We start from the raw sequence: 17,910 nt of genomic DNA on the forward strand, positions 1-17,910 counted from the left end.
GTGATGTCACTATGATGTCATCACCAAGACCATCAGGTATCCTTTAGTTTATACTGTGATGTCACTATGATGTCATCACCAAGACCATCAGGTATCCTTTATACTGTGATGTCACTATGATGTCATCACCTAGACCACCAGGTATCCTTTATACTGTGATGATGTCACTATGATGTCATCACCAAGACCATCAGGTATCCTTTATACTGTGATGTCACAGTGATGTCATCACCTAGACCACCAGGTATCCTTTATACTGTGATGTCATAGTGATGTCATCACCAAGACCATCAGGTATTCTTTATACTGTGATGATGTCACTATGATGTCATCACCAAGACCATCAGGTATCCTTTATACTGTGATATCACTATGATGTCATCACCAAGACCACCAGGTATCCTTTATATTGTGATGTCATAGTGATGTCATCACCAAGACCACCAGGTATCCTTTATATTGTGATGATGTCGTTGTCATGGAGATGGTGGTAGTTTTCCTTCATATTAACCCTTTCAGTCACCTGTCCGTCAACTCCTGTCTGCTTCCAGTGGTTCAGCTCCATGGAGCAGCTGTCACCACCGTGGAGGGGATCGGCTCCACCAAGACCCGGATTCATCCGGTCCAGGTTTTATTACACACACACCAAGACCCGGATTCATCCGGTCCAGGTTTTATTACACACACACCAAGACCCGGATTCATCCGGTCCAGGTTTTATTACACACACACACCAAGACCCGGATTCATCCGGTCCAGGTTTTATTACACACACACACCAAGACCCGGATTCATCCGGTCCAGGTTTTATTACACACACCAAGACCCGGATTCATCCGGTCCAGGTTTTATTACACACACACCAAGACCCGGATCCATCCGGTCCAGGTTTTATTACACACACACACCAAGACCCGGATTCATCCGGTCCAGGTTTTATTACACACACCAAGACCCGGATCTATCCGGTCCAGGTTTTATTACACACACACCAATACCCGGATTCATCCGGTCCAGGTTTTATTACACACACACCAAGACCCGGATCCATCCGGTCCAGGTTTTATTACACACACACACCAAGACCCGGATTCATCCGGTCCAGGTTTTATTACACACACACCAATACCCGGATTCATCCGGTCCAGGTTTTATTACACACACACCAAGACCCGGATCTATCCGGTCCAGGTTTTATTACACACACACACCAAGACCCGGATTCATCCGGTCCAGGTTTTATTACACACACACCAAGACCCGGATCCATCCGGTCCAGGTTTTATTACACACACACACCAAGACCCGGATCCATCCGGTCCAGGTTTTATTACACACACACACCAAGACCCCGATTCATCCGGTCCAGGTTTTATAACACACACCAAGACCCGGATTAATCCGGTCCAGGTTTTATAGCCTACATTCTATAGTTTCATAATCTGTAAAAAGCTGAAAAATGGCTGTGTGTGTGTGTGTGTGTGTGTGTGTGTGTGTGCGTGTGTTAGGAGCGTATAGCCCTTGCTCATGGGTCACAGTGTGGGTTTTGCACCCCCGGCATGGTGATGAGTGTGTACACAATGCTGAGGAACAACCCACATCCTACCATGGAGGATATCACACGAACACTGGCAGGTACACACACACACGCACGCACGCACGCACGCACGCACGCACGCACGCACGCACGCACGCACGCACGCACGCACACACACACACACACACAAATAAAATATATTTATTCTCTGCCTGTCTGTCTAGGTAACCTGTGTCGGTGTACTGGCTATCGGTCCATCCTGGACGGTTTCTCAACGTTCTGTCAGGTATGAATGAGCTAGCTAAAGATGAGTAACTAGAAGAAGTGCTCCTCGGAGCACAGGTCTCTAGCCTGGTGCTAGAGACGCATAGCGAGGGTTCACTGATGTTTCCTCTGGGAGGAGTCTGGTCGCGCCAGGCTAACGGGTCTCCACCAGATCAGGAACGTTTGTTGTGGCCGTGCATTGTTTGGTATTCACATATATTATCTTCAGAGTATGAGCAGTTTAATACCCTCTGGTAGACGTTATAGAGCGGCCACATTCATAGATCTTAGTGGGGAATGGACTTCTTGACCTTCGTCTGTTATTTATTGTTCTTACCTTGTGAATACTCTTGTACTTTTTATATTCATTCATATACCTTCATATACCTCATTCATCATCATTCATATACCTTTTTATATTCATTCATATACCTTCTCCGATTGCAATTTTGCACTTATCTCTTGTGATACTCTTGTGATACTATACAATTTACAATTTAGGCATTTAGCAGACGCTCTTAATCCAGAGCGACTCACATTAAGCAAGAACAAAAAAGCATGGGAATACATCACATAAAAAGCATTTATCATGAAACATGCATAAGCTAAGAAAGTAACAGTGGAATATCTATATAATGAAACTATACATATAAACTATACATATATACTACTATGCTATACATATGTACTATGACGTGCTATGACTACATACAATGCAATTATAGTGCTGTCTACATAACATGCTATAAGTCTGTATCAAATGCTATCTAAGTCTACAGAAATGCTATCTAAGGGGGTAGGGAAAGTGCTATGGGCCATGATGGAGTCTGAAAAGGTGGGTTTTCAGACTACGGCGGAAGATTGGGAGTGATGCTGCAGTTCTGACTGCAATGGGAAGTGCATTCCACAGTTTTGGAGCCAGAAGGGAGAAGAGTTTGGGACGTGTGGAGCGTTGTCCCGGTGTATACCTTGTACAATGCTGCTATTGTGTTTAAAAAAACGTTAATGTATTGCTGCACTTTTGCCCAAGACAAATTTCCCCTCGTGGGACAAATTATATCTCATCATCTCATCTCATCATAGAAGTAGCAGATAATGGCCAATAGACAATAGGGCAATGTTAAAAGGGTAGCATTTCTTCCTCAGCCTAGTGGGAATGTGCATGCACAGTTCCGCCACAATAGGACGCTGCGTTCACAAAGTTTGAAGCTCACTCCTGCAAACTTCATCAGATGTCAATCTTAGCCAGTCAGGATATAAATGTGAAACATCAAACAAGCTATACAATATTTATAGCGCTGGTGGCGCACATACAACGGTTTACACAGATCGGTGGAGTTATAGGTTAAAAATACGAAGCGGCCTGTTGCAGGGCCACCATGAGGGATTATGAAGGTGTGTAATTGTGTATGTTGACAAAGCGTGCTGCACGCAACGCAGTGTGTATTTAAGGGAGGCTGCAGGGTCAGACTAGTCAGTTGGATGTGGGCATTGACACAAATAACATCCCTGAGGGAAAGCTACAGGGCCTTGTGTGATCAAGGTGCAGCCTGAAGAGAGCTCTCATCCTGTTTGCCTAAGTATTTATTTATCTTTTTGTCCTTTATTTCGTTGCCAGTATTACAGTTTGCTATTGATAATTCTTGCACTGAACAATTCTGTACGACTGGACTTTTGGTGGAGGAGTTTGGGGAGAATAAACGCCCTTAACTACCATTTCTGTTCTTGGAGCCTCGGCCGTTCGGGCAACTTCACATGACATGAGGGGCGACTGTGGCTCAGCAGGTAGAGCAGGTCGTCCAATGATCCATGTGTCGGCGGTTCGAATCCTGGCTCCTCCTGTCTACATGTCGAAGTGTCCTTGGGCAAGACACTGAACCCCAAATTGCTCCCGATGTGCTGGTTGGTACCTTGCATGGCTTCCGCCGCAATCGGTGTATGAATGGGTGAATGTAATGCACAATCTATGTAAAGCGCCTTGGATAAAGGCGCTATATAAATGCACCATTTACCATTTACCATTTATGACCGCAGTGTGTCCCTCAACACAGGGATTGATATTCCCAGGCTCAAATTATTAGTATTGTCACCACCACCAATAATAATGATATAAGACCAGCTATATATTTGCACCTACAAACAACATTCATTGGAGCAGTGGAACCCCTATTTTGTTGTGGTTTTCCAATCATACTGTAACATATTACACCCACCCATTAAGACCAGGTTTAGTATTTAATAGTATTATTTATAGTAGGTTTAGTTATTGATGAGAACTTACACACATACATTGACCATACACATTATGAAGTACCGGTATATAGTAACTGTAAGTAGTAATTGATGTGAATATTAACACATGCACATGTTTTTGTATAAAACACCAGCAGTTCAGGCTGTGGGATCAGTTGCCATGGTTACACCCCCCGCAGAGGTTATGGGATATCATCTACACACACACACACACACACACACACACACACACACACACACGCTGTGTAAAGGACTTAGATTTAGGGTCATTGTCCACACTCCGCATGCACACACGCCTTCGGACTGGCAGTCGGCCATAGCCAGCATGTCGAATTCAATAAAGGAATTAGTCATAACCCAACAAAGACAAGTTCTTCTGTTAACCGTCAACTTGGGGCTAGGCCCCTGAGCCCGAGTCCCAGGAGCTCGCTGGACCAGTCCTCGAGGATAAGGGTCATAGGTTAATTTTCATTAAAAATTGCTAAAATAATTCAGTTTTTTTTTTTTTTGTTTAATAACACAGTAGCATTTGGTTCAGTCAGACTCCCCCCTTTCAGCCTAAACGGAATTAACCCACCTGACACACACAATGCATTTTCTAAGTGAAGAGATGTTTAATTATTTGTCTATTTGAAAACAGCAGATCTGTAAGGGTCTCTTTTCAAATTATTTTGACACATTTTTAAGAACTCTGAACATTTTACTGTGATTTGACAATAAAGGTGGATCTGATTCTGATTATTTACCTTTTGGTACTTTTAATTCAATTTTGATTCCAATACTTTTGTACTTTTACTCAATAGAAATGTGAATACATCATTATATTATGGATTGGGTTACACTTTTATACAATAATTATTATTAAGATGATGAATATTAGAACATATCAGTTCAATTCATCATTATATTTAATCCGTAATTGTTATGATTTAACAATCAGTATATGTTGTGGTTAAATGTCTTCACAGGAGTCTAGCCCCAATGGGAACGCAGACTGTTGCCGAGCCAATGGGAATGCAGACTGTTGCAGAGCCAATGGGAATGGAGACTCTTGCCAAGCCAATGGGAACGCAGACTTCTGCCAGAAGGGAACAGAATACAACGTAGGTTTTTAAGGACACAGAGTCACCCTCAGAATAACAGATCATTCATTGCTCACCATGAGGCAGCGGTGGCCGAACGGTTTGCGGAGCGGTCTTGATATCGGAAGGTCGCTAGTTCGTATCCCCGGACCGGCACGTTAAAATTACCACCGCTGAAGTGCCCTTGGACAAGGCATTGAACCCCTACCATGAAATGTTCTATGAGCAGGGCCTGGCTGTAAACAAGTTCTTGAGCTTAGTCCAGTTACCCTGGGTAAACATAGTACCTTTCCTTTCCTTTATCAATTATCTATTACATTATCTACATTTGTGACCCACCGTGAATGAGAGACTGCCATTGGATCTTTTTAGAATTTTTGTTTTTTCATGTCCTATGAAAGCAGGGAAGCATAGCTTCAAATTGACATATTGGTTGTTCAGTTTGACCCACCAGTTTTGGAGATATGGCTTAAGGCTTATAGAGTAATGTCTCAAGTTGAGAAAACAGGCTTGAAAGGTTCACTTCTGTGGTTACACCTAGCTACATGTTTAAGCATTCATTTCATATTTACATGTCGATTTCAGCTCTGACACTTATTTCACACATGCTCTATTATGTGAAGAGTCTGCCTGTTCCTCTGGTGAAAAGCTGGAATTTGCGTGATGGCAGGCTCTCAGTCAAATCTGAAAAGGGAGGGCAAATAACCTCCCCTGTCACCCCAAATAGCGATGCTCCCTGGATGCAGTTAATAACAGTAGGATAGTTTGTTTTGTGTTATTACGGTTGTAAAAAGTAGAGTTTGATTATAAAAGTCGAGTTTGTTTATGTAGCAGTAGAATGAAGTTTGTAAGTTTTATTTTGCGTTGCAGGGCACGCTGCAGCTGTTCGACAGAGACGGCCTCCTCCCATTGGACGAAACACAAGAACTGATCTTCCCTCCAGAACTGATCGTACGTCAGTTTCATTATTTACTGCTTCTGGTGACTGATATTGTCCTTCTAATGAATTAATGTTGGACTAGTTGAAAACACACGTCTCTGCTTCTGGTGACTGAAATTGTCCTCCTAATGAATGTTAGACTCATTGAAAACACACAGCTCTGCTTCTTGTGACTGATGCTGCCCTCCTAATGAATGTTAGACTCATTGAAAAGTAACACACGTTCCTGCTTTTGGTGACTGATTGTCCTTCTGATGAATGCATTGAACAAAACTGTGCAGCTGTGTTTTCTGTTGAGTCACGAATGACTCACAAGGTCGGATGTCACGGTGTCAGCTGACTGCTTCCCTCGTGGAGTGTTCACGCTTCTCTGGTCATGGTCAAATATACAAATATACCACTGTGTTTACTTTTTAGAGGGTCAGGCAGGCTGGCAGTCTGGCTGGCTGGCTGGCTGGCTGGCTGGCAGTCTGGCAGTCTGGCTGGCTGGCTGGCTGGCTGGCTGGCTGGCTGGCAGGCAGGCAGGCAGTCAGGCAGGCAGGCAGGCAGGCTGGCTGGCAGGAAATGTTTTCAGGACATGTAAAAATGAAAGAAGCTGTGGATCCAATAGTTAATATTTAGTCACAATACTTGCCAATACACACATGCACACGCACACTGAATGAATGTAATGTGTTGAGTATATGGCGCCCTCTCCTGGTCATTGTATGCCAGCAACCTGTGTTCCAATAGATCCAATGTAGTCTTATCATTGGTTAATTATTCTTGAAATAGGCACATATATTATATGTAGGTAGGCTAACACCATCGCTGCTATTCCAAAGCCCCCTCAGGTAACATTTTGGGCAGATCATGTTGAGCCAGTCATTTGAAAGTAGCTCTTAAGTCAGAGGTGTGTGGACACCCCTGGTCTAGTGTAGTGTCTCACATCTTCCTATTCACAATACAACATATAGAGCATCTGTGGGCTTCAGGTCAAGCCAGTTGTCTGGTCAGTTAAGCACAGTAATACCATGGTCAGTACACCAGCTACAAGTAGTTTTAACACAGTAATACCATGGTCAGTACACCAGCTACAAGTAGTTTTAACACAGTAATTCCATGGTCAGTACACCAGCTACTAGTAGTTTTAACACAGTAATACCATGGTCAGTACACCAGCTACTAGTAGTTTTAACACAGTAATACCATGGTCAGTACACCAGCTACTAGTAGTTTTAACACAGTAATACCATGGTCAGTACACCAGCTACTAGTAGTTTTAACACAGTAATACCATGGTCAGTACACCAGCTACAAGTAGTTTTAACACAGTAATACCATGGTCAGTACACCAGCTACTAGCAGTTTTAACACAGTAATACCATGGTCAGTACACCAGCTACTAGTAGTTTTAACACAGTAATACCATGGTCAGTACACCAGCTACAAGTAGTTTTAACACAGTAATACCATGGTCAGTACACCAGCTACAAGTAGTTTTAACACAGTAATACCATGGTCAGTACACCAGCTACAAGTAGTTTTAACACAGTAATACCACGGTCAGTACACCAGCTACTAGTAGTTTTAACACAGTAATACCATGGTCAGTACACCAGCTACTAGTAGTTTTAACACAGTAATACCATGGTCAGTACACCAGCTACAAGTAGTTTTAACACAGTAATACCATGGTCAGTACACCAGCTACAAGTAGTTTTAACACAGTAATACCACGGTCAGTACACCAGCTACTAGTAGTTTTAACACAGTAATACCATGGTCAGTACACCAGCTACAAGTAGTTTTGGCACTGTGGGCAGGTTTCCAGTTCTGCTGGAAAATTAAATCGGCATCTCCATGAAGCTTGTCAACATATACGGAACGGAAGCACAAAGTGCTCTAAAATATTCTGGTACTATAGCTGTGTTTTCACTTAACATTTCCATTTAAATAACGGAAATGACAGATCTACAAGCTCTCAATGTGCAGAGCAGAGAGCTTGTCTGCCATGTTTGTTACTTTTGCATGATTACAAAGTTGTCTGTCTGTCTGTCTGTCTGTCTGTCTGTCTGTCTGTCTGTCTGTCTGTCTGTCTGTCTGTCTGTCTACCAACCAGTTGATGTCAGAGGCCCAGAGCCAGGCCAGACAGGAGTTCCATGCAGACAGACAGGAAGGAGACAGACAGGTCCACGCAGACAGACAGGAGTTCCATGGGGACAGAGGATCCTGGGTGTTTCCTGTCTGTGTGGAGGACCTGCTTCACCTCAAATCAACCCACCCTGAAGCCCCTCTGGTGCTAGGCAACACTAACATAGGTGTGTGTGTGTGTGTGTGTGTGTGGGGGGGGGGGGGGGGGGGTCATAACAATATACCACTAACTTGATTGATTGATTCTTGTATTAACAGTTTTGTAGAATGGGTACAGTTCAAGGAAAGTACAGGTCGATACAAAATCTGCTAAGAGAAACCAGAAAAGCACTAAGACTTGTTTATATGTATATATATAAGGGTCCTCTATTTTCAATTCATCACAACATTTAAAGACATAAACACAAATAAATACATGTACATGTATGCAAAAAAGGGGGGGGGGGGGCTGTAACTTTGTTACAGGGGCCAGTTCCACCCATAAGTGCTCTTTGAGAGTAGTTTTGAAGTCTAGGGATTGACATTTCTGTCCTGGTAGTGAAGTCTAGGGATTGACATTTCTGTCCTGGTAGGACATAAAACCATCCATACTAGAGGTCCTGGTAGGACATAAAACCATCCATACTAGAGGTCCTGGTAGGACATAAAACCATCCATACTAGAGGTCCTGGTAGGACATAAAACCATCCATACTAGAGGTCCTGGTAGGACATAAAACCATCCATACTAGAGGTCCTGGTAGGAGATAAAACCATCCATACTAGAGGTCCTGGTAGGAGATAAAACCATCCATAGTAGAGGTCCTGGTAGGAGATAAAACCATCCATACTAGAGGTCCTGGTAGGAGATAAAACCATCCATACTAGAGGTCCTGGTAGGACATAAAACCATCCATACTAGAGGTCCTGGTAGGACATAAAACCATCCATACTAGAGGTCCTGGTAGGAGATAAAACCATCCATACTAGAGGTCCTGGTAGGACATAAAACCATCCATACTAGAGGTCCTGGTAGGAGATAAAACCATCCATACTAGAGGTCCTGGTAGGACATAAAACCATCCATACTAGAGGTCCTGGTAGGACATAAAACCATCCATACTAGAGGTCCTGGTAGGACATAAAACCATCCATACTAGAGGTCCTGGTAGGACATAAAACCATCCATACTAGAGGTCCTGGTAGGACATAAAACCATCCATACTAGAGGTCCTGGTAGGACATAAAACCATCCATACTAGAGGTCCTGGTAGGAGATAAAAACCATCCATACTAGAGGTCCTGGTAGGACATAAAACCATCCATACTAGAGGTCCTGGTAGGAGATAAAAACCATCCATACTAGAGGTCCTGGTAGGACATAAAACCATCCATACTAGAGGTCCTGGTAGGAGATAAAACCATCCATACTAGAGGTCCTGGTAGGAGATAAAACCATCCATACTAGAGGTCCTGGTAGGAGATAAAACCATCCATACTAGAGGTCCTGGTAGGAGATAAAACCATCCATACTAGAGGTCCTGGTAGGAGATAAAACCATCCATACTAGAGGTCCTGGTAGGAGATAAAACCATCTATACTAGAGGTCCTGGTAGGAGATAAAACCATCCATACTAGAGGTCCTGGTAGGACATAAAACCATCCATACTAGAGGTCCTCGTAGTGGAAGGAGATAAAACCATCCATACTAGAGGTCCTGGTAGGAGATAAAACCATCCATACTAGAGGTCCTGGTAGGAGATAAAACCATCCATACTAGAGGTCCTGGTAGGACATAAAACCATCCATACTAGAGGTCCTGAATGATGTTTTCATGACAGTGGTAGAAGAAGTGCAACGTGAAAGTACTATATTGTTTAGTTATTCTTGAAAAATAACTATAATAATATCTACAAGCTCTACGGGCTCTCAGTGCATCAACTGACTGAAGCCTGATGAACCTTTGAGATGTAGTGGAGTAGAACTGTACTGTAAATACTGTAGTGGAGTAGAAGTATGATGCTTTTAACCCATTCTGACCTGAGATCAGATTCATACGAGGTTTCCACTGGACACACACTGGTCTGATTAACCCATTCTGACCTGAGATCAGATTCTAAAAATGTCAGTCGTTCTTCGATTTTTTTCAAAAATAGCAGACCTACAAGCTCGTATCGCGCCACTTGGTGGCGCGATATGAGCTTGTAGATCTGCTATTTTTCAATAGCTAAAGCATAACATGATGCTAACACCAAAATGTGTGCCCGGTCAGAATGGGTTAAAGATGGAAATACAGGACTCCATTCAAGTCAAATAAATTAAATAACTTTCAGCGCAGTCATTACTTTTTGTTTTGTTTCTCAGGTCCTGAAATGAAGTTCAAAGGAGTGCTCCACCCACTGATTATCTCACCTATCAGAGTCAAGGAGCTGTATGACATCACTCACACGCCACAGGGTATGAGGTCATCATTACGTTAACCACTTAATTCCCAGCATATGCACATGTACTGTGTATATCTGTATATCTGTCTGTCTCTGTCTCTGTCTGTCTGTCTGTCTGTCTGTCTGTCTGTCTGTCTGTCTGTCTGTCTGTCTGTCTGTCTGTCTCTGTCTGTCTGTCTGTCTATGTGCCCACTCTTCCTGCACCCTTCTGCAATGTGAAATGCCACCAACTGAAAATGCTTTTATTGTGAAGGCAATTGAAGCATATTTCCTACAAGCTCACAATGTACCGCGGACGCGGGTGCAGTACTTAGTTTAGACAGTTTTTGGTTTAGACTAGTCATTGGTTAGACCAGTCATTAGTCCTACAACTACAACCTATCTCAAACCCTCACCCTAAACCTAACCTCCCACGGGGCAGCACACCTAAACCTAACCTTAACCCATGTCTAACCAATGACTAGTCTAAACTAAGTATATGCACCCTAAACCTAACCTCCCACGGGGCAGCACACCTAAACCTAACCTTAACCTATGTCTAACCAATGACTAGTCTAAACTAAGTATGCACCCTAAACCTAACCTCCCACGGGGCAGCACGCCTAAACCTAACCTTAACCCATGTCTAACCAATGAGTCAATGACTAGTCTAAACTAAGTATGCACCCCGTGGACGCGACGTGTTGTGAGCTTGTAGATCAAGCTATCTTCAGCATGCAACACATCGTATACAACAAAGTATAAATCAGGCTTCACTGTGGGAGTTTTGTTGGCCCGAGGCGACGTGTGTGCATGTAACCCTACACAGCGCTCCTCGTCGCAAAAATAACAAGCTATCGGACGCAATAGTTTGGTTTAATCAAACGACAACAAGTTTACTGCAGGGTTATACTCGCGCTGACAGTCTATTCCAGGGGTGCCCAAAAGGTAGATTGTGATCTACCATTAGATCACAAGGGCTGTGCAGGTAGATCACATGATCTACGTGAAAGTTTAAATTAAAAACATATATTTTTGGCATCTGCCACTTGAATTAAGGTGACATGATTCATTGATTCATTGATCAAAAAGGGCCTGTCAGCTCAAACCCACAAAGGAATATTTTGTTTTCAAGTGTGTGTTGCTGTGCCACAAACGTCAGTAAAACTACCTACCTATTCCATTTTTCCATTCCAAGTGCATTTGTCTTATATGTAACACCAGCGCCGCTATTCCATATTTAAACTATTTTCAGCAATGGTATAATATTCTTTTTTCGGTAGGAAGATCTTGTTGAAACATTTTGAAAAGTAGCTCTCAAGTCAAAGAAGTGTGTGCACCCCTGGTCCAATTGTGTCATTTGGACCGTTCACGTTTTCTGTCCTGAATGTTGAACAATCCCTCTAGGAACGTTGCTTCTAGGCTGTGAAGGCCAGAGTTCTGTGTCTTTGTCATCACACTCCCAGCATGGCCTGTATAGGGACTTCTTGGGACAAATATGTGACTTGATGTCGAACGTTTGGCGTGACGGGGGTTCCCTCCCGGTCACATGCTGTCTCATCCCGCTGTCTCAAAAAAAACACACAGAACATTATAAAGGGCACTTCCCACCCCGCCACTGTTTGAACTGTTGCCATCAGGCAGACGGTACAGAGTGCTGAGGTCAGGGACCAGCAGACTCAGTAACAGCTTCTATCCCGCAGCGGGAGCCACTGAATGCTGCTAAGAAATGATCCGTTGCTAAAATACATGTTTTATTGTGCTGTTTTTAAGTTAAGTACAATCACGGTTTGTGCAATAACCGCTGCAATTAAGTGTGTACTGTGAAATATCTGTCATGTGCAATAGGGATTTGTGCAAAAACATGAAGTACGTTTATGTGTGTGTTCTTGTTCTATTAGCTTTTATAGTTTTTATATTCTAGTTGCACTGATCGGTTGGCACTTTTAATTTCGTTGTACGTTGTACGTTGTGCAATGACAATAAAGATCTATCTGTCTATGTTAAGGTGACCTTTCTCAAACCCAAGGCTAAAAGGGTGACAGCAATCTGCTAAAGAAATCTGTTAAAATGACGGCAGCAAGTCGTCTGCAGTGGACTTTGAGCAATTTTATTATTTTTGAAATGTTTGACATTTCAAAAATAAGATGTTTGAGGCGAATACCTCATTCAGTATGTACTCAAGTGTAATTAGTGGCAGCGGTGGCCGAGTGGATTGCGGAGCGGGCTAGATATCGGAAGGTCGCCAGTTCGAATCAGCGGTCCGACACGTTAAAATTACCACCGTTGAAGTGCCCTTGGACAAGGCATTGAACCACTACCATGAAATGCTCCATGTGGGCCTGGCTGTAAACAAGTATCTGATGCTTAGTCCAGTTACCCTTGGTAAACTTGATTTACCAGAACGCATTTCTTCTTCTTCTCAAATATTTGGTCCTCTGCTGTCTCTGTCCTGCAGGTGTGTGGGTGGGAGCAGGGAACAGCCTGTCCGCCGTGCAATGCATTCTGGGAAATGTAGTGAAATCACTGCCTGACCACGAGACTGAACTGTACAGAGCCCTGCTCAAACACCTGCCTAGCATCGCAGGAGTCCAGATACGCAACGTAGCTGTAAGTAACACAAAGTATATCTATATACTATGATGCAAGGTAGCTGTAACACCCTACTATCTATGCTGTAACAGTAACACCAAGTATCGATATGCTATGATACGAGGTAGCTGTAACACCCATACTGTAACACCTGCCCGGCATCACATGAGTCCAGATACGCAACATATAACTGTAAATGTAATGTGTAAGAAATTACTGTTATCACCTATATTTATTACATACACTATATTATAATAACTGTCATCACCTGCATTCCACTGTTAATTTATGTCAATTACAGTTTCGGTTTCTTGGAGAAAACGTGTTTTTACACAATCATATAGTTACTTGTAGTATTATGTTATTAAAATATGCATAATTATGTAATTGCATTCATTAATTGTGTGTTTTTGCTAAATCAGTCTCTTGGAGGGAACATCGTCAGTGCGTTTCCTAACTCTGATCTTAACCCTTTGTTGGCCGCTGGCAACTGCAAACTGAAAGTCGTTTCAACGGGTGAGTTGTCACATTATCGCCAGGCCGATGTTCTGCACCCTCTCTGTCTGTCCAATCTGTGCTTCCGTCAGTCCATCCATGAGTGTGTCCATGTCCGTCTGAGCAAACCACCGCCACCGCCCCAGCCCTTCTCTCTGTTTTTACTCACCACCGCTCCACGTTATTACAGCTCCGGTGGTCACCTCGCCACCGGAGCGGTGGTCACCTCGCCACCGGAGCGGTGGTCACCTCGCCACCGGAGCGGCGGTCACCTCGCCACCGGAGCGGCGGTCACCTCGCCACCGGAGCGGCGGTCACCTCGCCACCGAACATCCAGACTATGAACAGGCCTTTATTCTATTCATTTTCACAGGAGGGAGTAGAGAGGTTCCGCTGAATGAAGACTTCTTCGTTGGTTTTAGAAAAACGGTCCTGAAACCTGATGACGTCGTCCTGTCTGTGTTCATTCCCCGCACCAGAAAGGTATACAAATTATACCTATAACCCATTCTGACCTGAGATCAGATTCATACGAGGTTTCCACTGGACACACACTGGTCTGATTAACCCATTCTGACCTGAGATCAGATTCTAAAAAATGTCAGTCGTTCTTCGATTTTTCAAAAAATAGCAGACCTACAAGCTCGTATCGCGCCACTCGGTGGCGCGATATGAGCTTGTAGATCTGCTATTTTTAAATAGCTAAAGCATAACATGATGCTGACACCAAAATGGGTGCCCGTTCAGAATGGGATAATAGAAAATTACAAATGATTCCTGTTTATAATGAAGTAAAAAGTTACAAATTATACTTTCATTATAGAATAGAAAGATACAAATGATACGTGTTATAATGGAACACGACTGAACAGCAAAGAACTTGGCCAACATGAGCAATATCGGCCAATGGCTGCGCTGCTGCGCAAAGAGCCTATTGTGGAACAGCCTGTCTGTTACGGCTGCACCTTCCTTAACCCATTCTGAACGGGCACCCATTTTGGTGTCGGCATCATGTTATGCTTTAGCTATTGAAAAATAGCAGATCTACAAGCTCATATCGCGCCACCGAGTGGCGCGATACGAGCTTGTAGGTCTGCTATTTTTGAAAAAAATCGAAGAATGACTGACATTTTTTAGAATCTGATCTCAGGTCAGAATGGGTTAATCAGACCAGTGTGTGTCCAGTGGAAAACCTCGTATGAATCTGATCTCAGGTCAGAATGGGTTAAAACACTCCCTCTCTCTGTTACGTAGAAAAAATGTCTCCTGATTTACAGAGTAAAAGCGGCCATATCTTCCCGGCACCCCGAGCTTCTATTTTGAAAGAGATCCCGGCGCTGATTGCGTTAATACTCCCTCTGTCTGTTACGCCTGCACCAATACAACTGTCAAACGTGTTGATCAAAAGACTATTCTTCTACATTCTCTAATTGTGCAGACGTTAGATAGTTACATTAAAGAATGCAGATGTTTAACAATAATGTAACTCTTGCGGGTCCATTTGGTTTAATTTTACACTTTTGTGTGTGTGTGTGTGTGCATGTGTGTGTGCATGTGTCTGCTCGCGCACACGCTTGCTTGTGTCTGTGCATGTGTCAGTGGGAGATCGTGCGCTCATACCGCCAGGCTCCCAGAAAGGAGAACGCCTTGGCGACGGTTACCGGGGCGATGCGGGTGTTGTTTGGCCCGGTCTCCATGGTAACGGAGGAGATCAGTGTTTACTATGGAGGAGTCGCGCCGATGACTCTACGACCCCGCATGACCTGTGACCTCCTCACTGGAAGGTCAGATCAATAAAATATACATTTTACAATATGAATATGAATACACACTGGACGATTAGATCTATAAAAATCCAGCTTCCTTGATGTTCCTGGCCACCTCCTCCACCCCCTCCAGAGGGGACCCCACGACAGAGCCCGCCCTCCTCACAAGCCTGTGTAGGTTGTAAGGCCCCCCCCCCCTCCCCCAGCACGTTATACCAAAGAAGAGAGCACATGCTATACCAGACAGAACATCTGTAGCATCCTATTACACACACCAAACGATCTGAGCCTTCTCAGGAACAACAGTCTGCTCTTCACCTTGCCTTAGCATTGCCAGAGCATGCAGGGGGGTACTCTCTTGTAGCCTGGTAAAACCACTCCCCCTACTGGACAAACTTTGCATTCTGCCAGAAGGGTGAGTCTGGTCTCTCTCGGGCAGAGACGATGTACTCCGGACCAATTCTGGTCGGAGCGATATGCGGCCATATGCTGTAGCTAGAAGCGGGATCAATGCGATACTGATGACATATTGAAGTTGTGCCACAGCACATATGTAAACACAACCTAACAAGACTACAACTCTAATGTAAACACAACCTAACAAGACTACAACTCTAATGTAAACACAACCTAACAAGACTACAACTCTAATGTAAACACAACCTAACAGGACTACAACTCTAATGTAAACACAACCTAACAAGACTACAACTCTAATGTAAACACAACCTAACAGGACTACAACTCTAATGTAAACACAACCTAACAAGACTACAACTCTAATGTAAACACAACCTAACAAGACTACAACTCTAATGTAAACACAACCTAACAAGACTACAACTCTAATGTAAACACAACCTAACAAGACTACAACTCCAATGTAACCCCGGCCTGTTTGTTGTGTATTTCAGGAGGTGGGAGGAGCAGACATTCAGGGAGGTGTACCAGGTTCTCCTGCAGGATGTGGAGCTTCCTCCTGGTTCTCCTGGAGGAATGGAGACGTTCAGAACCTCCCTGACCCTCAGCCTCATGTTCAGCTTCTACCTGGACGTCCTGACCGCTCTGAAACACATGGTAACTAACGCCTTAGCACCCTGAAACACATGCTAACAGAAACAGCTTCTACCTGGACGTCCTGACCGCTCTGAAACACATGGTAACTAACGCCTTAGCACCCTGAAACACATGCTAACAGTAACAGCTTCTACCTGGATGTCCTGACCGCTCTGAAACACATGGTAACTAACGCCTTAGCACCCTGAAACACATGCTAACAGAAACAGCTTCTACCTGGACGTCCTGACCGCTCTGAAACACATGGTAACTAACGCCTTAGCACCCTGAAACACATGCTAACAGTAACAGCTTCTACCTGGACGTCCTGACCGCTCTGAAACACATGGTAACTAACGCCTTAGCACCCTGAAACACATGCTAACAGAAACAGCTTCTACCTGGATGTCCTGACCGCTCTGAAACACATGGTAACTAACGCCTTAGCACCCTGAAACACATGCTAACAGAAACAGCTTCTACCTGGACGTCCTGACCGCTCTGAAACACATGGTAACTAACGCCTTAGCACCCTGAAACACATGCTAACAGTAACAGCTTCTACCTGGATGTCCTGACCGCTCTGAAACACATGGTAACTAACGCCTTAGCACCCTGAAACACATGCTAACAGTAACAGCTTCTACCTGGATGTCCTGACCGCTCTGAAACACATGGTAACTAACGCCTTTAGCACCCTGAAACACATGCTAACAGTAACAGCTTCTACCTGGACGTCCTGACCGCTCTGAAACACATGGTAACTAACGCCTTAGCACCCTGAAACACATGCTAACAGAAACAGCTTCTACCTGGATGTCCTGACCGCTCTGAAACACATGGTAACTAACGCCTTTAGCACCCTGAAACACATGCTAACAGTAACAGCTTCTACCTGGATGTCCTGACCGCTCTGAAACATATGGTAACTAACGCCTTAGCACCCTGAAACACATGCTAACAGTAACAGCTTCTACCTGGACGTCCTGACCGCTCTGAAACACATGGTAACTAACGCCTTAGCACCCTGAAACACATGCTAACAGAAACAGCTTCTACCTGGACGTCCTGACCGCTCTGAAACACATGGTAACTAACGCCTTAGCACCCTGAAACACATGCTAACAGTAACAGCTTCTACCTGGACGTCCTGACCGCTCTGAAACACATGGTAACTAACGCCTTTAGCACCCTGAAACACATGCTAACAGTAACAGCTTCTACCTGGACGTCCTGACCGCTCTGAAACACATGGTAACTAACGCCTTAGCACCCTGAAACACATGCTAACAGTAACAGCTTCTACCTGGACGTCCTGACCGCTCTGAAACACATGGTAACTAACGCCTTTAGCACCCTGAAACACATGCTAACAGTAACAGCTTCTACCT

The 17,910-nt window shown here is 44.0% G+C and overlaps 1 protein-coding gene across 6 annotated transcripts in view; it reads left to right on the forward strand.

Moving 5' to 3' along the window:
* aox6 (aldehyde oxidase 6) overlaps positions 1–17,910 on the forward strand; it is a 42,843-nt gene that overhangs the window by 7,680 nt on the left and 17,253 nt on the right. For 4 of the 6 annotated variants that reach the window (XR_014568768.1, XR_014568769.1, XM_083757602.1 and 1 more), the window contains exons 4-15: positions 520–628; positions 1,509–1,635; positions 1,762–1,823; positions 5,023–5,157; positions 6,007–6,087; positions 8,178–8,376; positions 10,552–10,644; positions 13,069–13,220; positions 13,625–13,718; positions 14,071–14,180; positions 15,297–15,481; positions 16,378–16,540. Coding sequence is in view for 4 of the 6 variants with exons in the window: in XM_083757602.1 (XP_083613728.1) it covers positions 520–628; positions 1,509–1,635; positions 1,762–1,823; positions 5,023–5,157; positions 6,007–6,087; positions 8,178–8,376; positions 10,552–10,644; positions 13,069–13,220; positions 13,625–13,718; positions 14,071–14,180; positions 15,297–15,481; positions 16,378–16,540 (1,510 nt within the window). In the remaining 2 variants the exon portion in view is untranslated. Of the gene's footprint in view, positions 1–519; positions 629–1,222; positions 1,237–1,508; positions 1,636–1,761; positions 1,824–5,022; positions 5,158–6,006; positions 6,088–8,177; positions 8,377–10,551; positions 10,645–13,068; positions 13,221–13,624; positions 13,719–14,070; positions 14,181–15,296; positions 15,482–16,377; positions 16,541–17,910 lie in introns of those variants that run through there. The other 2 variants (XM_083757603.1, XM_083757604.1) reach the window with 2 other exon arrangements.

Source organism: Protomyctophum parallelum (assembly GCF_964188405.1).
Source record: "Protomyctophum parallelum genome assembly, chromosome: 22".
NCBI lineage: Eukaryota > Metazoa > Chordata > Actinopteri > Myctophiformes > Myctophidae > Protomyctophum > Protomyctophum parallelum.